Source organism: Physeter macrocephalus, chromosome 8, assembly GCF_002837175.3.
Source record: "Physeter macrocephalus isolate SW-GA chromosome 8, ASM283717v5, whole genome shotgun sequence".
Taxonomy (NCBI): domain Eukaryota; kingdom Metazoa; phylum Chordata; class Mammalia; order Artiodactyla; family Physeteridae; genus Physeter; species Physeter macrocephalus.
In genome coordinates this window covers 128,009,008-128,034,232 of record NC_041221.1, presented here as the reverse complement: position 1 = coordinate 128,034,232, position 25,225 = coordinate 128,009,008, and the positions used below count along the sequence as shown (strand labels likewise).

Here is a 25,225-nt window from a genome sequence, read left to right as displayed (position 1 = left end):
AGCCATCAGTTTAATTTTGCTCTTGTCAAAGCAATCTCTTTTTTTCCAGACTGCTCTTAAGACTTTTCTCTTTGTTTCTTTCCCCAACACTTCTACCCTGGTGTGCACAGGTATGGGTTGGCTTTTATTTATCTTGACGGTAATTCTTAAAGCTACTTGGTCTGTGACTTTGTATCTTTTGTTAACTTTGAAAAATGCTTAGCCATCATTTCTATGCCTTAAGTACTCTTCTGTTTCTATGACTTTGGTTATTCAGATGTTACCTTCTCACTGTATATCCTTTGGCTCTTGGCTCTTCTCTCCTAGCTTCATTCTTTTTACTCTCCATGCTTCATTCTAGATATTTTTTCATACCAATGTTTATTTTTCTGTTTTTTTCTTAGCTCTGTCAAATTTGTTACTGAATCCATCTGTTGACTTTCTATTTTTTTAATTTTTTTTTTTTTTTTTTTTTTGGCGGTACGTGGGCCTCTCACAGTTGTGGCCTCTCCCATTGTGGAGCACAGGCTCCGGACGCACAGGCTCAGCGGCTATGGCTCATGGGCCCAGCCGTTCCGCGGCATGTGGGATCCTCCCAGACCGGGGCACGAACCTGTGTGCCCTGCATCGGCAGGCAGACTCTCAACCACTGCGCCACCAGGGAAGCGCTCAAATTTTTATTTATTTATTTTAATACCTTTATTGGAGTATAACTGCTTTACAGTGGTGTGTTAGTTTCTGCTTTATAACAAAGTGAACCAACTATACATATACATATATCCCCATATCTCCTCCCTGTTGCATCTCCTTCCCACCCTCCCTATCCCACCCCTCTAGGTGGTCAAAAAGCACCTAGCTGATCTCCCTGTGCTGTGCAGCTACTTCCCACTAGCTATCTGTCTTACAGTTGGTAGTGTATATATGTCCATGCCACTCTCTCACTTTGTCCCAGCATACCCTTCCCCCTCCCTGTGTCCTCAAGTCCATTCTCTACATCTGCGTCTTTATTCCTGTCCAGCCCCTAGGTTCTTCAGAACCATTTTCTTTCTTTTTTTTTAAATTCCATATATATGTGTTAACATACGGTATTTGTTTTTCCCTTTCTGACTTACTTCACTCTGTATGACAGACTCTAGGTCCATCTACCTCACTACAAATAACTCAGTTTTGTTTCTTTTTATGGCTGAGTAATATTCCATTGTATATATGTGCCACATCTTCTTTATCCATTCATCTGTTGATGGACACTTAGGTTGCTTCCATGTCCTGGCTATTGTAAATAGAGCTGCAATGAACATTTTGGTACATGACTCTTTTGGAATTATGGTTTTCTCAGGGTATATGCCCAGTAGTGGGACTGCTGGGTCTTTGTTTTTTTTATATTGAGCTGCATGAGCTGCTAGTATATTTTGGAGATTAATCCTTTGTCAGTTGTTTTGCTTGCAAATATTTTCTCCCATTCTGAGGGTTGTCTTTTTGTCTTTTTTATGGTTTCCTTTGCTGTGCAAAAGCTTTTAAGTTTCATTAGGTCCCATTTGTTCATTTTGGTTTTATTTCTATTTCTGTAGGAGTGGGTCAAAAAAAATCTTGCTGTGATTTATATCAAAGAGTGTTCTTCCTATGTTTTTTCCTCTAAGAGTTTTATAGTGTCTGGCCTTACATTTAGGTCTTTAATCCATTTTGAGTTGATTTTTGTGTATGGTGTTAGGGAGTGTTCTAATTTCATATGTTTACATGTAGCTGTCCAGTGTTCCCATCACCACTTATTGAAGAGGCTGTCTTTTCTCCATTGTATATTCTTGCCTCCTTTGTCAAAGATGAGGTGACCATATGAGCATGAGTTTATATCTGGGCTTTCTATCCTGTTTTTTTGCTAAAATTCTTAGTGTTGTCTTTCTCTGTGTATGTCATGATCGATAAACTGGACCAAATATGGCCAGTGAGCTGTATGACCTGTGAGCTAAGAATGATTTTTACATTTTTAAAAGGTTGTTTAAAATAATTTTCAAAGAAAAAAAAAGTAATACCACAGAGATTGTATGTGGCCTGCAAAAGCCTAACGTGTATACTTTTTGGTCCTCTGTGGAAACTGTTTTCCAACCACTGGTATATATTATATTAAATAGTTATTTTAGAATCTGTATCTGATAACTCCATTTTTTGGAAGTTTTTCTTCATTGGTTTCTACAGTTTATTATTTCCCTTAGTTTTCATGAATGCCATCTTGTCTCCTAATGTGCCTGGTTTTATTTGAGCTATGGATATTGTGTATGAAATTTTTTTTTTAGTATTTTGAGGCCTAGGATGATTGGTTTTTTTTCTGTGGTGAAGTTTTGTGTCTGCTTTCAGTAGCTGCCTTGAAGCATTAGTAATCCTGTATAACTTTAATCCAAAATCAGGAATTGAGATGATTCTAAAGTGAGCATCAGTTTACTTTTGGATCACACTTATTTACTAGGGTATAATGTACTTTCCAGGGTCCAAATCCAAAGCATGGCCCTTCCATGCTAGGCCTTGGAATATGACTTTTGTCTCTCTAACCAGGGACTATCAGAAGTGCTTCTCAACCTATTTACCTCCTCTTTAGGAATCAGAAAATACTCAAAAGAGAAAAGCACCTTCAAGGATCAGATTGTGTGTGTTACTGTTTTTCTGTATATCTGAGTTACAGGATTCATCTGAATTACCTATCCCAGCAGGGGAAGTTTGTGATGTAGTTTTTTTTGTGTAAATTTTTATAATTACCATGACTTCCTCTTGAGATAGTATAATTCAGGCTTGGACGTTTTCTCCTTTAGAGTATATTTAGTTTCCACTGTTATGCATGTGTTTCTATAACATTTTCCTATAATAAAGTAACGTGAAACCCTGCTCTAAAAAGTACATAGATTTCTCTCAGTAGTCCTGAATAGCTAGTTGCAGAGAAATTATTTGGAAAATACATCATCATATTGCCTTTGTAAAATTTTCTCTCACTGCTTTGGAGGACAATGGTTTGTATCTTGTCTCAACTCCTGTAGCATTTATTTTGTAAAATTTTTTAAAGTTTTATGTACAACTTGTATCAGTGACCATATTAAAGATGAGGTGGTGGAATCATTTCCTTCTGTATCTCTTGTATCCCTATACCTAGCATAGACGTTCATTAAATAATTATGATTACTAACAAATTTTTTAGGGGCCAACTGTAAGCTAATACAATGTTAAATGAAAAGAGGCTTACTAAATTTTTGGAATATTGAATGCAGTCACCTGTTACTTTTCTTAAGTCTTGGTGCCAGATGCTGTACTTTAATCCAAGATTTTACTGTTTTGTTCTGGAATTAGCAACCATTTTGTGTTAGTGATGTGTTTGTGTGTGTTTGTGTGAGAGAGAGGGAGGGAAGGAGGGAGGGAGCGAGCATTCCTACCTTTTACAGTAGCAACAGCTGATATTTTTATTTGAAGAAAGGCCAATTTTTTCCTCTGAAATACGATTACTCATGGTAATGTCTTTTGAAAACTGCTAAGTGGGCTTCCACTGTAGGCTTGCCTAACAGTCAGAATGCTGATTTGGTTCTTATCACTTTCTAAGATTTTTTCCAAGAATGGAGAATTTAGATTAGAAATTAGGTTGCACAGAAATGTACATAAAACAAAATGTTGTTGCAGAAGTTACAGTGTGTCAAGAACTCTTTAAAGGTAATGTTTGATATTTAGATTATCTTAAATTATTTTTCTTTTTCAGCTTCCAGCCGATCTTACCAAGATGCACATTGCAGACAGCCCTCATCCACAGGTGACTCATGTGTCTTCTAGTCAGTCTGGTTGTAGCATTGCCAGTGACTCTGGGAGCAGCAGTTTATCAGATATCTATCAGGTAATACTTAGGAGTTTGTTTGCTGTGCATATGGCTTTTTTAAAATTCTGCCGAATACCTTGTGCCTTGTGCCTTAGGTGGTCATGTATCTTTTAATTAGGGTGTGAAATTCAGACATAAGGTCTTTGAGAAAGTATGCTTTGTTTACTGTGTCAAATTTACAAGCCTAATGAAAGAGGTGATCTGTCTTTTGAGAGTGATTAAATATGGTCCAGCAGTACATGAATATAGTGTTCTTTTTAATTTCTTTTATCCAAGTGAATCTATATTAATATAATATATATTATAATATAATATAATATTTGCTTGCATTAGTAAATGGTTCTTGAAACAACTGAACTTAAATTTATAAAAAGGCAATTTTTATTATCTTCAATAGTTGATTAGTTAAGTCTTCTATAAGTAAAGTCATGAAGATTAGACTTGCCTTTGTATTGTAAAGACTTAAATTTTCCAGTGGCCACATTTAAAAATTAAAAGGAAACAGGTAAAATTAATTTTAATAATATATTTTATTTAGCACAGTATATTCAAATATTATTTCAACATGTAATCAGTGTTTAAAAATTATGAATGAGTTATTTTTTCATACTAAGTCTTCAAAAGGCAAAGTTTAATATTAATTTATGGCACATCTCAGTTCAGACAAGACACATTTCAAGTACCACATGTGGCTAGTGGCTACCATAGAGTACTGATTTGTTGAAATAGAATCATTGTTGTCTGAGGAAAACAGTTTAGACTGTGGTTCTGTTGAGTTGCACGGATTTAGCTGTTTTATGAAAATCAGCATTCCTCTGTTAAGGGAAGTTTGCAGGCAGGTGCAAAATGGAAAAAAGCCTCCATTTTTGGTTTATGTGAGGCTTTTTTCTACAAAGATTGTTGCTGTGGACATGCCATCTAAATCCCCTTGTTTGGCATTTTATAGTAGAGAGAACAAGGAATTCTCCCTCTTCACCATTTTGTAGTAGGTAGAACAGGGAGTTTTTAAAAAGTAAAGTTAAAAACAGTGCAGTGGTTCTGGGGCCACTTAACTGTGTTCATGGAGTTGTTGGGCTTCATGCATTCTACCCCTCCCCAAAAGAAGTATCTTGTGGATTAAGTTAGAGTTGTTGCATACCTAAAAGTCAAAGTACAGCTGTGCTTCTCTGGACTCTGTTTTTCCTAGGGAAGAACACTAAGGAAGATTGACCCTGGATTAATGAAGTTCAGGGATGTGGCTTTAGATTTTTCTCAAGATAAGTGGGAATGTCTGGACCTTGCAAAGAGAGACAGTAAAGCAGAGATGTGATGTTGATGAACTATAGGTACCTGAACTCACTAGTATATCCATCTCTAAGCCAGATGTGATCACCTTTTTGGAGCAAGGAGCAGAGCCCCCGATGGTTGTGAGAAAAGGGACAAGAGGATAGTGCAGAGATTGAGGTTCAAGGTCACTTGGAAAGGCCGTGCTTTACACTGAACTAATAGATGGGCTGTACACAGTGGGGTCCTGTATCTTTGGCAAGATCCTGGAGGAGCTTCTGAAGAATTGCACTTATATTAGCATCCACAGGATGTTCACCTACTGGATGACCCACCTGAAGCTGGGGCTCGAGCCTACCTGCTGGTATGGTTGGAGGTCTTCTCCGGTAGGACCATGACCATGTATGTGGCTGCCCTGCTCCAACCTTTTGTGTGTTTTCCTTCCTCAGTAACACTTTCTACAGTTCATTCTACCTTTTAAGAGATTCATTTTAACATAGCATAACATGTGGACAGGTATCCTTGCCAGCTTTCCTGCACATCAAAAAAGTCCCTTCATTACAAAATAAACAAGATACCTTTTCATACCCCCAGAAACCTGAAGGTTACCATTGGCCCTCCTCCCCTGATCATCATAATTCACTGTTAAGTCATATCAGTTCTGCTTCCTATGTCATTGTGTGTTTGTATGTATATGTTTGATGCTGAGATGTAATTTACAAATAATAAAATTTACCCTCTTTAGTAATAGCTTACATGAAGACATAGAATATTTCTGTCACCTGAAAAAGGGCTTTGTATGCTCCTTTTTAGTCACTTCCTTCTCCTTATCCCCAGCTGCTGGCAGCCACCAATCTGTTTTCTGCCCTTTTGGTTTTACGTTTTCCAGAAGGTCACATAAATGAAAACATATAGTTAAAAGATGATGCTGTGAAATGCGTCAACTAACCAACAAGATAAAATAAGTTTTAATGAATTTAGGGAGAGTAAACAGATGAGCAAAAAGAATGAAATTCAAGAACCAAAACAGAAATTCAGAAATTTAAAGGAGAAAACTGTTAAAATAGTAAAGTCAAATATGCAAAAATGTAAGATAAACTCTTTTAAGTGCAGCCAAAGAAGGTAAAAGTCCCCAAACTCAGACTTTGGTTAAGCCTAGGACACTAGCCAAAGGATATAAACAGCATAAAGGTTAAAACAAAACAAACATACAAAGATAAAAACAGAAGGGAAAGAAATCAGAATTTTAAAGTAAATAAATACATACGTATTTGTCTTATACTGTATACATGGAATGTATATATGAATTCAAGACATGTGTTACCAAATAGTAACAGTTTTTCTGTTGATGGTAGGATTGTGGGTAGTTTTTATTATGTTCCTTCAGCTTGTCTTATGTTTTTCTCAATGGACATTATTATTTCTACATTTAAAAAATTTTAAAGAGGACATAAATAGAGTGTGTAGTTAAAAATAAAAGTTGAATAAAATTGTGGGAAAGGATTAAAGGAATTATTACTAGAGGGTAAAAGGAATATGAACATAATAGACTGATAAACTATATCTCCTATAATGTAGAATTTCTAGACCTACAATTTAAAAAATTTTAAAAAAACTCTGGGTAAGGTAAATAATACCAACTAAATTGTGTGTGTGTATCCAATTGGGTCCTCAGGAGTAAAAGAGAAGAAGAGAGCTTAGAGTGTTGAATATCAATACTGGACCTTCAGTCTCTCCCTTAACCTCAGGCCTCCTTTCAGTACTTGTGAAAGCTGTGAATACACTCTTTGATTAACAGGCATTTGGTCCACACCAAAAGGTCCTTGGTATTTGATCTTGTCCCAGACCATTTGGCATGGACCAAATATGCTCATGGACATTTTGGACAGGACCAAACATCCTTCAAGGCACCTTTTAGTTACAGATGTACGTTGCCAGTGTATATACCTTGGCCAGCAACATTTGAAGTAGTTTTCCTGGTTATCCAAATTTCAACATTTGAGAGGTTTTAAAAGTGAATACCTAACCCAGTCATGGCCTATAACAGTATAAGCAGAGCCTTACAAAATATGCGAGTATATTTAACCCTTGAACAAAATAGGTTTGAACTGCACGGGTCCACTTATATGTGGATTTTTTCCCCAATAAATACATACTACAGTGCTACACGTACAGAACCGCATGTATAGAGGGCTGACTGTAAAGTTATATGTGGGTTTTCAACTGTGGGGGGGGAAGGGAGTTGGTGTCACTAACACCAATGGTTTTCAAGGGTGAACTGTATTTTTAATTTGGAGGATTGGAGGGGAAAGAGAAGAGAGACATCCTAACAGCAGTTTGTAACAGGAATATCGTTTACAGTACCATTTTATATGGCCAAATGTATGACTATGCTCCTATGTATTTCCTCTTTAGAGCTTTCATGTGTTCTGGTTTAAAAGTAAAAGCTCTTGGATCTCAAAGAAAGTTCAAAATAAAACATTTATCACAGTTTAGAAAAAATGCAAGTAATTGTTTCAGTATGAATATGTTTCTAATCAGATTAGCTTAAAATTTAGCTAAGAGTATGCATTAAGATGTTAGAATGTTCTTGGATAGAATATTTTATGTATCTTCAAAGAATACTCAAGAGAAATAAGGAGTGTTGCTTTCTGGATTCCTTTTCCAAGAGCTGGAGGATTGTAAAATGTAAAATGTTAATTATTGAACCTAAAGCACTTGTCTTTTCATTAACTTATTTTTAAATAACCTGAGGTACCCATTCATCCCCCACCTGTCTTTTTTGGTTTCTATATAGGAAGTAAATGTGATCCTAAAAAAATCCCACCTCATGGCAGCATGATTCCTTAACTCAGAGCTCTACTGCCAATCTCTCCAAAACTCTGGTGCAATGTTTCCACCTGGATGTTCTTTTGATACTTAAACTAGCTTTGCCCTGCTACATGTTTTCTTCCACTTGTCTTTAATATTTCTGTTAAGAATATCATGTCTCCTAGTCAAAGTCTCAGTTATCTTTGCCTATTTCCTTTTTTTTTTTTTTTTTTTTTTCGCGGTACGCGGGTCTCTCACTGCTGTGGCCTCTCCCGTTGCGGAGCACAGGCTCCGGATGCGCAGGCTCAGCGGCCATGGCTCACGGGCCCAGCCATTCCGCCGCATGTGGGATCTTCCCAGACCGGGCACGAACTCGTGTCCCCTGCATCGGCAGGCGGACTCCCAACCACTGCGCCACCAGGGAAGCCCCTGCCTATTTCCATTTTTTAAACTTCCGCTTTCATTACAAGAAGAATGACTTTCCTTCTCTTTAAAAATCTTCAGTGCTTCACCATTATCTAATTTACACTCTTAATTTCAAATTTATATTCAAATTCCAAGCCTTTCATTTCTAACCATAATCTGCAAATCTGGTTTTATATTCCATTGTTTCCCACTTAACACATTCTAGATTCTGGTCCATGACAAATACATATGCTATTTCCTGAACGTGTTTGTCTTTTCCTAGCCCTGTTTTGGTAATGCTGTTCCTCCTGCAGCTCCACCTGGATGACATTTTCGTATTGCCTCTCACATGTTGGAACCTACAGCAGTTTTTCTGTGGCTCTCATCCCTTTTTTTCACTCTGCTTTTTAGTGTGGTTACTTTTAAACTTGATCTTTTTCGTCATCATGGTAAATTTGTAGTGTGCAGAGTTTGTTTCTTCCGTTTGTTATCTCACGCTGAGTTAAGCAGTGTTGGCACTTAGGAAGCAATCTAGAATTTTTTTAGTTGAATTACATTTGAAAGTAGAAATCAATATTTCCAGGGAAAATACAGAGGATAACTACTAACTAATTGATGATCCAGAGCAAGGGAGGCATTACTTTGACCACCTGCCCTGTTGTAGAGATAATGGAATGGGCCAGCCTGGACAGCATTATTGTGAAGGATTAATTTCACAGGGTTCTCGCCCTGACTAGAAAGACAGAGAGGAAACATAAGGACTAAGTGATCCATGAAAAAGGTTGAATGAAATATTATAAATGGGAATTCAGAAAAGATAAGCATGGAAGTCTAAGATTCTGGCTTAATATTTGCTCTAAATTTGAGAATGTGGCTTCTATAAGCTTGTATAACTTCTCATTCTAACCTGTAGTTCCCCTCATCATACCTTCATGTTTATGTAGATGCAAACAGGAAAAGGAAATCCACTGGTGGTTTATTTGGAGAAGGCCAAGTCAACAGAAAATCACCTCAGACTGTCTGCCTCACCAAATTATATTTACACATATACACAGAGACACATTCATACTGTGGGAAAAAGAAAAATGCAAGAAGTTTAATACTTGTTATCCCTTTTACCAATATACTTTTTTTTTTTTTCTGGGCTTAATCCATTTATCATAATCTTTCTGAGGGTCTGCTGTATTCCAACTTCTGGGATAAAATAGTTGAAAGGCCAGGGCTCCAACCTTTTCAAACCCTACCTTAATGAATGTGGCATATCTTTTGACCTACTTTTTTCTAACAACTTTGATATTATGTGAGTCTCTGAGGCTCTGTTAAATTTTCTTTTTGGCTTTTTTCCTCTCTTTCCTTCAGTTTGGGTAGTTTTTATTGCCCTTCTTCAAGTTTACTCTTCTTACAGTTTACATTTCTTTATTGGTATTTCCCATTTTACCCTTAATTATGTTTGTGCTTTCTTTTGAATCCTTGAATTTACTTATAATAAATGTCAAAAATTCATGTTTCCTAATTTCATCTTTCCTGCATCTCTTTATATTGATTGATTTTTCTCCTGATTATGTGTCACATTTCCACGCTTCTTCATCTGTCTAGTAATTTTATATTGTATGCTGGATATTGTGGATACTATATTTTAAAAAAATCTTATCTAGTTATTAAAGAAACATTTTTCCTAGGAACTGCATCCTCAGCAGCATCACATAGTGACTACCAGTCCTGGTGGTCCTCATATCTACCTTTACCTTAAAGACCTGGCTTGCCTTTGTTTAGTCAAGGATTTATATATTTTTTTAAAATTTTTTATTTATTTATTTATTTATTTATGGCTGCGTTGGGTCTTCGTTGCTGCTTGCAAGCTTTCTCTAGTTGCAGCAAGTGGGGGCTACTCTTCGCTGCAGTGCAGGGCTCCCCACTGTGGTGGCTTCCCTTGTTGTGGAGCACGGGCTCTAGGCACGTGGGCTTCAGTAGGTGTGGCACATGGGCTCAGTAGTTGTGGCTCTCAGGCTCTAGAGCACAGGCTCAGTAGTTGTGGTGCATGGGCTTAGTTGCTCCGCGGCATGTGGGATCTTCCCGGACCAGGGCTGGAACCCGTGTGTCCTGCATTGGCAGGCGGATTCTTAACCACTGCGCCACCAGGGAAGCCCTGGTCAAGAATTTAGACCTTGGACTCTATGTAGCACATTTTATTTACTTTTTTAAAAATTACAAAATCCTTTTTAATTTTTTAGCATGTTTCTGGCCACTCTTTCATATTTTTATTCTTTCTTTTTTAAAGCTGTACATATTTTAAATTTATTTATTTATTTATTTTAGGCTGCATTGGGTCTTCATTGCTGTGCACGGGCTTTCTCTAGTTGCAGTGAGCGGGGACTACTCTTCACTGCGGTGTGCAGGCTTCTCATTGTGATGGCATCTCTTGTTGCGGAGCACAGGCTCTAGGTGCGCGGACTTCAGTAGTTGTGGCACGCGGTCTCAGTAGTTATGGCTTGCGGACTCTAGAGCACAGGCTCAGTAGTTGTGGCGCACAGGCTTAGTTGTTCCGCAGCATGTGGGATCTTCCCGGACCAGGGCTTGAACCCGTGTCCCCTGCATTGGCAGGCGGATTCTTAGCCACTTTTCCACCAGGGAAGTCCCCATATTTTTATTCCTAATTCTTATTTTACCACCTTATCCCTTTTGTAGACTCTTAACATTTTAGCAGTTGAGTATGTTCTCTTAACTAATTTTATTCAACCTTTTTCTTTTATCCTACTTTGAAAAAAGTACAGGTAAAAGAGGACAATGGTAAGAAGAGATTATATTCTTTCCTTTGCAGATGGCCTTCGAAAGTTCCTAAAAGGGTTCTTTTAATAGTCATCTCCCAGTCGCTACCCATGATTTTCATTCTACCTAAAGAGTTATTTTCTTAAAATATCTTCACTTTTCATGCAGATGACAGTAAGCCTTCCCTATTATCCACATAACTGAATTGCATCTTGCCTTTTTTGAAAAAATTTTTATTGCAGTATAGTTGCTTCACAATGTTGTGTTAGTTTCTACTGTACAGCAAAGTGAATCAGCTATACATATACATATATCCCCTCTTTGGGTTTCCTTCCCATTTAGGTCACCACAGAGCACTGATTAGAGTGCCCTGTGCTATATACAGTAGGTTCTCATAGTTAACTATTTTATACGTAGTATCAATAGTGTATATATGTCAATCCCAGTCTCCCAATTCATCCCACCCCCACCCCCCTTTGCATCTTGCCTTTTTTTTGTGTTGTGAATTATCCATCTTTTTATCAGACATAATCGAAAAGGTAAGAATGAGACTAGGTTGAAATAGTCTTGGTCAGGGGATGAAAACCTGAGATTGAGATGAGGACAGGGTAGTTTAAAAACTCAGATTTAAGGTAGATTGTCCTTAATATTTGATAAAAGAGAAAAAGGCTGTTATTCCAGAGGTGAGCATCTATATTCTGAAAAATTAACTTGTGTAAAAAATATTGCTTCAGTGTTTTTTAACACTCATTTCTTAGATTAAAATCAGTGTTTGTAGATAAATTGGGTTTTGGAAAAGTCATTTTAGTATCTACACATTTAAATTAAAACTACTTATCTTTGAAAAGAGATTGTAACTTGTTAGCAAGTTTTTAGTTCCAAAGGTATATTATTCAGAAATGTACTCTGCTTAAACCCTAAAGTTTCATAACCAAAAAATAACTCAGGAGAGCATGCTAGTCATTAGATAGGATTGCCGGTATAAGATGGTTAAGAGCCAGCTTATCTAATCTTAAAGGTTTCAAGTTGGGTGTTTAATCTAGTTTGTTAACTATTGATGAAAGCTCTTACTTAAAGCTGTGCAGAAGTCCAAAGGAAGTATAGAACCTGGTCTTACAAAACAAATCAGAACTCTTTCAGTTGCAGGTATCAGAGCCTTAACTTGAATTAACTAAAGCCAGAACAGATAAGTTATTGACCCGCAGAGAAAGCAGAGGCAGCTCTGGCCTCAAGGAACCTGGATGCTTGCAAGTGTGTCTGCCCCTGTTTGCCTGTCTCTCTAGTCCTTTGACTCCTTGTTGCTTGATTGATTGCTCTTCCTCCCTCTCTCTGTGACACTTTCTGTCACAGGTCATCTTTGTTGCACATGCTGTGCTCTTTCCATCTCTGTCCTGCATGATATATATATATTTTTTTACTTTGTTGCTCTGCGTCTGTTTGTCTCGATCTCTTTCTGTGTCTGCTCTCTTGTTCAATGTCCTTCCTCCGCATTCCCCTGCCCCTTTCTCTGCCAGTTGATTCAATTTTCTCCCACCACAGAAAGGCATTCCCATGTGGCTGTAGGCTGTTCTGCGTCACATTCTTCCAATTCATCAACCAGAGGAGAAAGGATGCTCTGCCCTCCAGTTCCAGTTATAAAAATCCAGAGGAAAGGACTTTCTCCCTTAGCTTCCCTAGCCAGGAACAGGGCACTGTTTCCCTTTGAAATCTCTTGGTTAAGTTGGAGAGGAACATCAACTCCCTAAAAGAAGGAAGAACCTCTTCTGGGCAGACAAAATAGTAAATGTTCAACACAGGAGATGAGACTTAAATATTTGAATGAAAGTTCCATAGTTTTCAATAATCCTCATGTATGCGTGCTTATTTATTATGAAATTTCTGTACGTTCTACTCATTTTTTTCCGTATCTGCTTCAGTATTCATGCTTTCATTTATTATAATATGAATCAACTGAGTATAATATTTAGAAATATTGCCTAATAATCCACTTCAGGACAATTTTATTTTGTCCTGAAGTACAAAAAGTAAAAAATACAAAGTACAAAAAGTAAATAAATAATTTTATGTATTTTATTTGTTGTTTTCTATGAGTAACATTTAAATTCACAGTTTTTACAAAATCTGCTAGTTCTTTTACAAGTATCTGAGACTAGTATGTTTGCAACGTTCAGGCTGTAAGTATAAGTTTATGTTTTTAGATTGCTTAGAGCAGTGGTCCCCAACCTTTTTGGCACCAGGGACTGGTTTCTTGGAAGACAGCTTTTCCACAGATGGGGGTGGGGGTTTGGGGATGGATCAGATGGTAATGTGAGCGATGGGGAGCGATGGGGGGGCGGCAGCTCACCTCCTGCTCTGCAGCCTGGTTCCTAACAGGCCACGGACCAGAACCTGTCTGTGGCCCAGGGTTGGGGACCCCTGGTAGAGTAACCTTGGCTCTTCTTTGTTTACTGTTAGATTCAACAATAAAGTATTGGAAAGAGATAAGTATTTGTTCAGTCCTTCACAGTTGTTGAATTTTAGCACTTTTCAGTACTACTCTTTACCTGTTTTATACTTCTCTTCTTAATTTACATGACTGTCTACTCTACTAGACTCTAAACCTAGTGTTGAAAGAATAATACTTTATTTATAACACCCAGCATATACTAACAAGGTACTCCTAAAATGATTGTTGGTAAACTGTCTTTCTCTTTCTTGCACTTAACATTTTAGGAAATGTACTTTTAAGGAATACAAGTGTTTGTTGGAAAGCAGGTATTAATACATTTAGTGATGTTTGAGTCTCTTGACCATTTTATACATACTGGCTCAGATTTGTCAATTTAGATGTCACACTGAAATGATGACTTGTATTTTAGGCAGAGAGAAACGTTTTATAAATAAGTAGCATTTTGTTTTTGATACAGCATACAGTGTTGCCTAATTCTTGATAATATTTGGTGGGGTGGTAGTTTTGCTTCATTCAGACTGTGACATATAATTTTTATAACATGAAAAGGTAAGTGATCAAGATTTCTTTCTGTAGGCTACGGAAAGTGAGGTAGGAGATGTAGATTTAACACGTCTTCCAGAAGGACCTGTTGATTCTGAAGATGAAGAAGAGGAAGATGAAGAGATTGATCGAACAGATCCACTGCAGGGGCGAGATCTTGTTCGAGAATGTCTTGAAAAAGAACCTGCAGACAAAACTGATGATGACATTGGTAAGAAATACATCTGTTCACAATAGGAATTTTATAGTTCAATTTATATATAGTTACCTATTGGTGCATAACAAATTACCCCCAAGAAGGGTTTGTGGGTCAAGAATTCAGGAGCAGCCTACCTGAGTCGTTCTGGCTCATTGTCTCTCGTGAGGTTGTAGTCAGAATGTGGCAGGGGTTACAGTCACTGGGCTAAGCTGGAGGATCTGCTTCCAAGGTGGCTGCTCACATGGCTTTTGGCATAGAACAGTTCCTCTCCACATGGGCTTCTCCAGAGGTTGTTTAAATGTCCTCACAACATGGCAGTTGGTTTTCCTCAAAGCCAGTAATTCAGGGGAGAATAAGGCAGATGCCATAGTATCTTTTATGATCTGGCCTCAGGAATGATACATCATTGCTTCTTCCCAATTCTATTTGTCATACAGAGCAACCCTCATGCAGTATGGGAGGGGACCGCATGAGGACGTGAATATCAAGAGGCAAGAATTGTTTAGGGCCGTCTTTGAGGCTAACTGCCCCAATATTAGAGCGTGTTTTGGAGGTTCTAGCAGTGGAACACAGCTGCTCATATATCCTTAAGCAAAGGACAGTACTCCTTTCCCAAGGAAGGTTCTCCTCTATCAGGACAGGTTGTCCTCTTTGACTAAGTGTACAGCTTCAAAACGGATGCATGTGTGGAGTGGTGAAGGGAGGAAGGGGACACCTGCCTAGACAGCCAGATCAGCTGAACCAACCCTAGGCATCATTAGGGTGATGGATGTTGCAACCAGATAGTCCTCACATTCTGGCTGCCCCAGTTTATAAAACAATAGCTTTGATTGCAGTAAAGTGATTTCCCCCTCCATGTCCATAAGACATGTAAAACACAGTGCGTCAGTGTTCACTGTCTGTGAATTCAAAAAATTTTCAAATATTATCAAAAATCATAGTTTTGCCTCTAGCTTGAAAAAGTATGTGTATATTTTTTGGTTCAAATTTTATGAATTTTCCTTTAATTTCTTATAGAACTACTTACTGTACTTTGGAGGTTGAGTAATACTAAAGATGCTAATGTTATCTTTAAGGACAAAGATTACTTAGTGTTGTTATATATTATGATTCAATTAAGATTTTATCCTAGATTTCCCTTTTATAAGAGTCATACTGCTGTGATTCAAGTCAGAAGATACTGCTACTAATAATTATAATCTGTGGGAGTAAAGATCAATACGTTTGAACATTCCTTGCCATGCTAATAACATATAATATAGTTATGCAACCTACAGTTGAGACTCATGTTGTGAATGCTATCTGGACAGCAACTGTAAGTGCATTTTTAGTGATAAAGAATTGTACACTATGCTGTTTTCACAACGCTTTCTTAAAAATTGAAATATTATTAACTTCCAGTTATCTGTGGATAGATAGCACCTTATCGTTTCTTCTATTTCAGCCTTAGCTGACTGCTTAAATGTTTTTTTCCTTTATCTTTATTTCTCATGTATCTATATCAGCGAATGGCCTGAGGCAGGTATTCAGACATTTGTTGGTTAAATTAAAGAGAGTTACCTGTAGTTGCTTTGACAAATCTTAAACTAGTATTCACATTTGTTGTCCCTAATTTAATTACTTATTGACATTTATTAATATCTGTTTAAAAACTCTAGCCCAGAGAGAAACAGACAAAAACCTTTTTCACTAATCTATTAGATCAAAGGACATCACTAAACGTAACCACCACGGAATAGCATCTCGTGCTAGGAAAATTAGCTAAACTCTCCAGCCTCATCTGAATCTGTGTAGTTTCCTGGTTCTCTCTGGAGGTTGTGAATTCTCGTGTCTTCCATTATGCCTGTATTTTCGTGTGAGTCTGAATATATCTGTTAACCAAATAACTGAATTTTTTTTAAGCAACAGTCATCCTGGTTTCTCTAGTTTAGCAGCGTGAATTCCTAAGTTGATTAGAGAATTAGGTATTGGATTCTAGATTTTATTGTATCTTTAAACTGTTGTCCTTGATGGTCACTAAACTAGAATTTCTGTTTTTTAACAGAACAATTACTGGAGTTTATGCACCAGCTTCCTGCTTTTGCAAACATGACCATGTCTGTAAGGAGAGAACTCTGCTCAGTGATGATTTTTGAAGTGGTGGAGCAGGCTGGAGCTATTATTCTTGAAGATGGGCAAGAGGTAGGTTAGCAAATAGATGTTACACATTACTTGCTTATAGCAGCTAATTGTTAGAATAATTTAATTTTCATAAACTTGTGTAGATCTTGACTTTTAAAATTTATACAATTTTTTAAATGACTGCAGAGTTTGGGGTAGTTATAATTTCTGAAAAGATAAGTTTTGTTTTGTTTTTGCTTTATTTTGTCTTAATTTTGATTTCCTAGCAGTGGACCTTGCACAGAATAGATGTTCAGTAATTAATATTCATTGGACCAAATTTGTTTTTACTTCTCAAATTAAAAGACTTTAAAAAATTTTTCTTATTGTTATTTGTTTTATTTTGTTTATTTATTTTTTCTTATTAGTCATCCATTTTATACACATCAGTGTATGCATGTCAATAATTATTGTTATATTAGTATATTTATAACATTATTATTAAAATGTTTTTCAAGTATGTAATCTCCTTATCCCTTTTTTATATTATACGGTTTTTTTTTTAAATGAAGGAAATGTATTGGTATCTGTGCCTCCTAGTAGACTACTGTCAGTTGAGGCATTTATGTGGCAATTCTATTTTCAAAAATGCTTGGATGGCAACTTGTGGATGGGCGGAGGGAGGATTCAGAGGAATTAAAAAGTGTTACTGCTGTTAGGTAGCACTTCACTGGTTTTCGTATTGAACTGATAAAAATTAATGGTGAGATGTCAGCCAGTGCACATTGTCATATACTGCTAGTAGGAATGTAAACAGTATTTCTGGAAAATCATTTAGAAATTTTTAACATGGGCTTCAAAGTATTAACAGCCTCTAACCCATTATTCCCCTTTTGAATGTCTCTCCTCCAGACACAATATAAAACTCAAAGAGTTATGCCAAAAGATATTCATTGCAGGATATGTATAATAGTAAAAATTGGAAATGACCAAAATATACCCCCCCAAAAAAACAGTGGTTGACTAAATTATTATATAGCCACAGGTTATAATATTATATAGGTTTTCAAGTTATTTTAAAATTTGATAGATATCTTTGAGGGCAGGGGCCTTAGCTCTAGCTTTGTCTACATGGTTTCTCCCTGTATCCTAGAAATCGTTTGGCACATAGGATATACTAAAAAAAAAGTTTGATGAACAAATGAATATAGTATTAAATTTTTCAAAAAGGACAGGATAGTCTAAATAGTTCAACAATATGAAATAATATAAACATGGGAGAAAAATACTAAACTTTTGATGACAACTGTATAAATAGTGGGGTTTTGAATAACTTTACTTTTCCACAAATTTTGTCTTCTTTTAATATTCCACAGTTCTGTCAGCAAAAATTTGTTGTGTGCCTACTTTGTGCTAAGTACACAGTGAGGGTAGTGGTGGAAAAACCCAACAGAGCCCCTGTCCTCAAGTAATTTGTGTAATCCACAAATTCCACAATGAGTGTATTTTATATTTGAAATAACTAAAAAAAAAAAAAAAAGCACAGTTTTGAAAAAATATTTCTTGTTGCCAGTGATTCTCCTTCAGAACTGATAGTCCAGATTTCCCTTAAATCACATTAAAACTGTTTCACATTAAAATTGAAAGTTTAGGCTAATAAAAGGGATACCACATGAGAACAAGTAGTCTTTCACTGATATACAATAGGCCTTAGAATATGTCTCCTTAGAGCATTAAACACTTTGGTATAAATTGAGAGCAGTATTTTCTTAACATTAGGAGAAATTCTCAATATTTTTTAAGATATGCCTTAAAATTCAGGCTTTTAATAGTTTTTCTGAATTAATCACTAGCTCCCTTTTTTTGGTTTCTTTTGAATGTTTGCTATGTGCCAGACACTATTCTAATCACTTGGTTTGTATTAAACTCATTTTTAATGGACACAAAAGTCCTATGATAGGTAATGTTGTTATGCCCATTTTAGCAGTAAAGAAACTGAAGCCTAGGGCAGTTAAATAACTTGCCCAGAGTCACTCAGCTAGTCAGTGGCAGATTCTGGATTCAAATTCCAAGATCTGGTGGTCTTTTTTTTTTTTTTTTTTTTTTTTGTATTAATGGGACTGTGCCATCTGTAGCCTTTTATTTTTTTATTATTTTATTTTATTTATTTTATTTTTGGCTGCGTTGGGTCTTTGTTGCTGCACATGGGCTTTCTCTAGTTGCAGTGAGCAGGGCTGCTCTTTGTTGCAGTGCGCAGGCGTCTCATTGCAGTGGCTTCTCTTGTTGTGGAGCATGGGCTCTAGGCGCGGGGGCTTCAGTAGTTGTGGCTCATGGGCTCTAGAGCACAGGCTCAGTAGTTGTGGCGCACGGGCTTAGTTGCTCCACAGCATGTGGGATCTTCCCGGACCAGGGCTCGAACCCATAGTTCCCTGCATTAGCAGGTGAATTCTTAGCCACTGCGCCACCAGGGAAGCCCAGAGCTGGTGGTCTTAACCGTAACAGTTACTGAGAGTCCCTGATTTCATTTGGTGACTAAAGGAAGAAAGAGTAAAATAAACTTTAGTGGTTGGCTTAACAGGAATAGGGTGTTACTGACAGAGTATTTAGTAATATAATCAGATCTTATTTTTTCTTTTTTAAATTATACGAGTTCTATATATTGATTGATTATTTTTCAAAGTTAACATGTAACCCTCTTTTCCCAAACGTCCTTAAAACCTATCTTTTTCTCTATAGCTTGACTCATGGTATGTTATTTTAAACGGCACTGTAGAAATTAGTCATCCAGATGGAAAAGTTGAAAATCTCTTTATGGGAAATAGTTTTGGAATTACACCCACTCTGGATAAGCAGTACATGCATGGAGTTGTTAGGACTAAAGTAGACGATTGTCAGGTAAGCTTATCTCTGCTCATGTACTCTTGTTTCTTGATTTTAAATGGCTGAGCTTTTTTTTTCCTTCCCCAAAATAAAATAGCATGATTTGAGAATTGGGAGTTTGAAAAGCTCACAGTTAATAAAGGAAACTAGATTTTATATCGGACTCATATATTTGTGGAATTGAACAAACTATACATATTTTAAAGAGAATATATCTAATAAATGTTGGTTTGTTAAGTTTCTATCTGATATTAGCCAGCTCCGTCTCTTTTTTGTTTTTTTTTTAATAGAGGAACTTCTGAGTTGTTTGTTTCTAACTTACTCCTGCTTCATGTTTTCTTTGCATAGTGTCGGTTTTGAGAGAAGTAGATGCTCACTTCTCCTTTTAGAGCAGAATTCAAATGGATTTAATTTCTTTGGTCTCTTTGTGCATGAATTATTTATTTTATCTTGATTTTTGTGAAGGAATGAAGGGATGAAATAAGAAAGAACTTATGCCACTTGAGTTCTCACCTTTGTGCTCTGCCTTGGTGCATAGTGATATATTTATGTATTATAGGTTCATTAATTGTCCCCATGTTGTTCTCGGACAGTTTGTCTGCATAGCCCAGCAGGATTATTGGAGAATTTTAAATCATGTGGAAAAAAATACCCATAAAGTTGAGGAAGAGGGAGAAATTGTTATGGTACATGAGCACCGTGAACTAGATCGCAGTGGAACCAGGAAAGGACACATTGTAATCAAGGTGGGTATTTTTTACTTATTTTTCTTGTTATTGATAGAATAAACCTTTCATCTTGCTTAAAAGATTTTGAACCACTTTTTGAGTAGTGCAAGATAATTCATTAACTTTGGGATCTAGTGTAAATAAATGTGTTAATTCTTTTGACTTTTTCTAAGTTGGTTTTTACACATTTTATTGAGGAAGGGTAACATTGCCATTTAATATCAGTATGGAAGGATATTATTTAGAATATACCAGTCAAAATTTTCCTTCTCAAATTTATTGTATGATCCATTGATAATGGGAATTAATTTCATCAAAGACAGCAATATTTAGAAACAAAACAGAAATTGAAAGGACCAACCATAAATGCATAAAGAATCCTAGATGAGTGCTTACTAGATCTCTGTGGCATTGAAATAGACATTAACTTCTCTGAACCTCAGTTTTCTTATCTGAAAATGGGGATGCTATGGCAGGGCTTTATTAGGGCTAAATGTGGCAAATCCAAAGCCTTAGCATGCTATAGAATTTGAGTATTACTATCCATATTGTTTTCCCTTCTCTAATTCCCTCTCTCCCCTATTCCTTGCCTCCTTGCCTTCCACTCTCCCATCTCCCTGTCTCTTTAATGACATGTAGATGTAAAATAGAGCAATTCTAGTTGCAAGAGAGGAAATAAGTGCAGAAGCTTATTTAACAATAGGAGGAACTGGTGTCAGATAAGATATTCCTCAGGAGTCAGGCTATTCCTCCACACTGTCTTTTTCTTTTCTTAAGTTGATAGGCGTAAGCTTTCTATGTAGAAAAAAATGAGTATATATGTGGACTGCCATAGACTTATCTTTTTATGAAGGCTCATGGTGAGCCTTATTTTTTTTTTTTTTTTTTTTTTTTTTGCGGTACGTGGGCCTCTCACTGTTGTGGCCTCTCCCGTTGCGGAGCACAGGCTCCGGACGCGCAGGCTTCGTGGCCATGGCTCACGGGCCTAGCCGCTCTGCAGCATGTGGGATCTTCCCGGACTGGGGCACGAACCCGTGTCCCCTGTATCGGCAGGTGGACTCTCAACCACTGCGCCACCAGGGAAGCCTGAGCCTTATACTTTTATAATTTCTTTTTTCTTTTTTTTTTTTTTAACAAATTTATTTATTTATTTTTGGCTGCATTGCGTCTTTGTTGCTGCACGCGTGCTTTTCTCTAGTTGCGGCGAGCAGGGGCTGCTCTTTGTTGCGGTGCGCAGGCTTCTCATTGCGGTGGCTTCTCTTGTTGTGGAGCACAGGCTCTAGGCACACGGGCTTCAGTAGTTGTGGCACGCGGGCTCAGTAGTTGTGGCTTGCAGGCTCTAGAGCTCAGGCTCAGTAGTTGTGGCGCACAGACGTGGTTGCTCCGCAGCATGTGGGATCTTCCTGGACCAGGGCTCAAACCCGTGTCTCCTACATTGGCAGGCGGATTCTTAACCACTGTGCCACCAGGGAAGCCCTGTAATTTCAAACTTACAGAAGAGTTGCAGGAAAAGTACAGCGAACACCCTGACTCAGATTCCCCAGCTGTTAACATTTCACTGCATTTTCTCCATTATCATCAGTCTTTTTTAACCGTTGGAGAGCAATCTGCAAATGTGATGCCTCCTCACTCCTAAATGTTTCATTGTGTATTTCCTAAAAGCAAGAACAGTCTCCTGTATAAACACCATAGAAACCTTCAAGTTAGGAAATGTACATTGATAAAGTAAAACCATTCAGTCCACAGACGCTATTTAGATTTTCACCAACTATCCCAACAATGGCTCTTTTTTCCTTTTTGGTTCAGAATCTCATCCAGGCACACAGTTGCATTTAGTTGTCATGTCACTTAAGTCTACGCCAGGAACAGTCTTTCCCTATTCACATTCTCAGCAGTTTTAAAGAATACAGCCCTTATAGTCTGTAATATGACCCTCAGACGAGATCTATCCAGTGTTGCCTCATTCCCAGACTACAGTCATGCTTTCCAGGCAGGAATTCCACAGAAATAATGTGCTCTTCTCAGAGCATACAATGTCAACCTGTCTCACCACCAGTGAAGTTAACCTTAATCACCTGGTCCTCTTGGTGTCTGTCAAGTTTCTTCACTTAAAGCCACCATTTTACCCATTGTAATTGATGAGCATTTGGAGCATTGATGTTCTGGGATGGTGTCAGTATGTCTTACAAACCTCTATCCACCAGTCTTTACTTCGATTGACTACTCCTGCCTGTAATGGTGATTTTCTTTTTCCATTATTTCTTCTACATTTATTGTCATTCTACTCTAAGAATGAGCATTCTCCCCTCTTTAATTATATTGTTATGGTCTCACGTATTGTATTCCCTTACCGTCAGTGTTGTTCTGATCGTCAGATTGTCCCAGATTTGGCCAGTGGGACTCTCTTAAGGCTGATTCCTGTATCCTTTTGACATGTCCCCATCATTTTTTGAGAGCTTCATTATTATCTGGCAAAACGAGGTGTTCCAGGCTTATCTTTTACTGCCCCTGCTTTGGAATCAGACATTTCTCCAGAGAGCCCTGGATCCTTCTAGTAGAGAACAGCATTAAAAAACCAAGATCTGGGTATTCTGTTCACTGCTACTGTGGTGTCATTGCTTCTAGAACTTTTCATGAGGCAGAGGTAGGAAATATATGTATTTGTTTATTATAAATTCATACACACCTATATCTTCTTATATCTATCTATTGATAACAGTCAAGAGTTCATACCAGTACTCCCAGTTCCAGTACTATACCACAAAGTTTTTGGTAGCCTTTTCCTTCCCCTACTTGTAAATACTTTATCCAACAGTGGCTCTTGTTATGCTCTGTATATTTACTTATTTGCTCATCATAACCAACCTCTACCATGGCAGCCATCTCCTTCACCTGCCCACTCTGTGTACTGCGTCACCCAGCAGCCACCTTATTGGATGCTAGTGAGCAGTTTGGTAACATGCCTCTGCATGACAGTGGGACTTGTCTTTTTTTTTTTTTTTTAAGATTTATTTATTATTTATTTATTTTATTTATTTTTGGCTGCGTCGGGTCTTAGTTGCGGCACGTGGTATCTTCTTGTGGTGCACAGGCCTCTCTCTAGTTGTGGCATGCGGGTTTTCTCTTCTCTAGTTGTGGCGCACAGGCTCCAGGGCGCGTGGGCTCTCTAGCTGAGGTGTGCAAGCTCAGTAGTTGTGGTGCACGGGCTTAGTTGCCCCGCGGCATGTGGGATCTTAATTCCTTAACCAGGGATCAAACCCGAATCCCCTGCATTGTAAGGTGGATTCTTTACCACTGAACCACCAGGGAAGTCCCTAGGTGACATTTTCTTCAAGGAAATGATTCAAAAGTAATTAGCCACTCTGTGCTCTTCATCCACAGTTTCTTTACCACTGAACCACCAGGGAAGTCCCAGGGACTTGTCTTTAAATACAGTTTTAAATATATGGCCTAGTCTCCACAGAGATCCTGCCTCAGTGATTTAGCTAATCAGAATAATGGCCTTTCTTTAACATGTTGATCATCTCCACCCCTGACTTAGCTATATATGATCTAAGAACCACATTTAAGTGAACTCAGATTGTGATTTGCCTTAATGATAGACCCAATTTGGTGTTCTTGGAGTGTTTTGGAGGGTGGGAGAAGAATAAGAATGATCTATGGTTGTCTTGTCCCTTAAATAGGTAATTCAAAGAGCCTTTCCTCTGACTTCCTTCTAGAGAAATGATTTACATACCTTATTAGCAGTGGGGTACCCTTTTTTTTATTTTTTAATAAATTCTTAAATAAGAACACTGTTAATATTAATCTATGTTTGCCATGCAATAATTCTGGCCAGTGAAATTCTTTGGATGAATGCAACAAATTGATATTTGAGGTTATGGGCAACAGTTGGTTTTTATATTTGGCTTAACATCTGGTTTATTTCTGTATTTGTTTTGTGTACCCATTTTTGAAAATGCTGCTAAGGTAATAAAGTTTAACACTGATTCAGAAGCTCAAGAAGGAACAGTAGATAAATGTTGTTTGCATTCCTTTTTATAAATTGGGAAACAGGCAAGCAGTTAAACTCTGAGTTAATGTAAAAACTATCTATAGAACTTCTGGTTCCTCTGGTGAACTAGAATGAAGAAACCATAGAAGAGGAAGCCTCTATTCCAGGAAGTAACAACAATAAAACAAGCTATCTTGAGCTGCTATGTTGTTCCTATAGCCTGGGACAGAAGAGAATTTAAGGATGCTTAAATTTGGAAGAAAACTTCATTTACTTCTTTAATTTAACTCTTACCTCTTTCTCTCTTTACTCCCCATTCCTATGATGAAATGCCATTAAAATTACAATATCCCCCCATTCCTATGATGAAATGCCAATAAAAACAGCTACAGCCGAGTAAATGCTGTTGTGCATGTTTTTTCCTCTGCCTTTTCTCTCTCTAAACCTCTGGGTGATGGTGGACTACAAACTAGAGAGACTACCTACTCCCAGTGCTGAGGGTTTTAAAGGTGAAACTTTACTTCAAGGACTTTGTAATAGAGTGGCTACAAAAGGAAGTAATCAATAGGAGTTCTTTGGTTCCTGAGCTACTTGTTTATTTTCTAATTCTTCCTATATTTTTCTTTTTTAGGCAACACCTGAACGTCTCATCATGCATTTAATAGAAGAGCATTCCATTGTGGACCCAACTTATATAGAAGATTTCCTATTAACTTATAGAACATTTCTTGAAAGTCCTTTGGATGTTGGGACCAAACTATTGGAATGGTTTAAAATTGACAGCTTAAGGGATAAGGTTGGTTTTATAATTATAAAAGGCATGAAAGTGATTTTAACTTTAAAATTTTATTTCCGCAAAACCTTTTACAATTGACAGATTAAATGTTTATTTTGATAAGATTCAATTGGCCTAAAAAGTTAGTGAATCAGTATAGACATATCTCTGCTTGGTTACTTTTATGACAGAATAAAATGTTAAAAGTGGATATTTTGCCTTTTAAAAGGCAAAAACTGAAAGCAGGCTGTGGTGTAGCTATAAATTCAGAAGATGGATGATAATATTTTTACACTTTATCAAACTACTTGGTGGTTACTGAGGAGATCAGTAAAACATTTAAAAGTCATTTAATAGTTTAGAAAGAATATTCACCAAGTAAATTTTTTCAAGAGGGCTTAGAAACAATCTAAATAGAATTAGAAATACATTGATTTTTGAGTTAAAGGCTTTATAATCATTTTAAAACAGTTTATCTTTTTGACCTTAATT

The 25,225-nt window shown here is 37.2% G+C and overlaps 1 protein-coding gene across 5 annotated transcripts in view; it reads left to right on the top strand.

The window, feature by feature from the left end:
• The window catches only part of RAPGEF6 (Rap guanine nucleotide exchange factor 6), a 221,817-nt gene that overhangs the window by 119,759 nt on the left and 76,833 nt on the right, over nucleotides 1-25,225 (top strand). For all 5 annotated transcript variants that reach the window (XM_028493199.2, XM_028493202.2, XM_024115980.3 and 2 more), the window contains exons 7-12: nucleotides 3,707-3,838; nucleotides 14,091-14,268; nucleotides 16,301-16,437; nucleotides 19,093-19,251; nucleotides 19,830-19,982; nucleotides 24,590-24,754. In XM_028493199.2, the coding sequence (XP_028349000.1) occupies nucleotides 3,707-3,838; nucleotides 14,091-14,268; nucleotides 16,301-16,437; nucleotides 19,093-19,251; nucleotides 19,830-19,982; nucleotides 24,590-24,754 (924 nt within the window). The remainder of the gene's footprint in view (nucleotides 1-3,706; nucleotides 3,839-14,090; nucleotides 14,269-16,300; nucleotides 16,438-19,092; nucleotides 19,252-19,829; nucleotides 19,983-24,589; nucleotides 24,755-25,225) is intronic.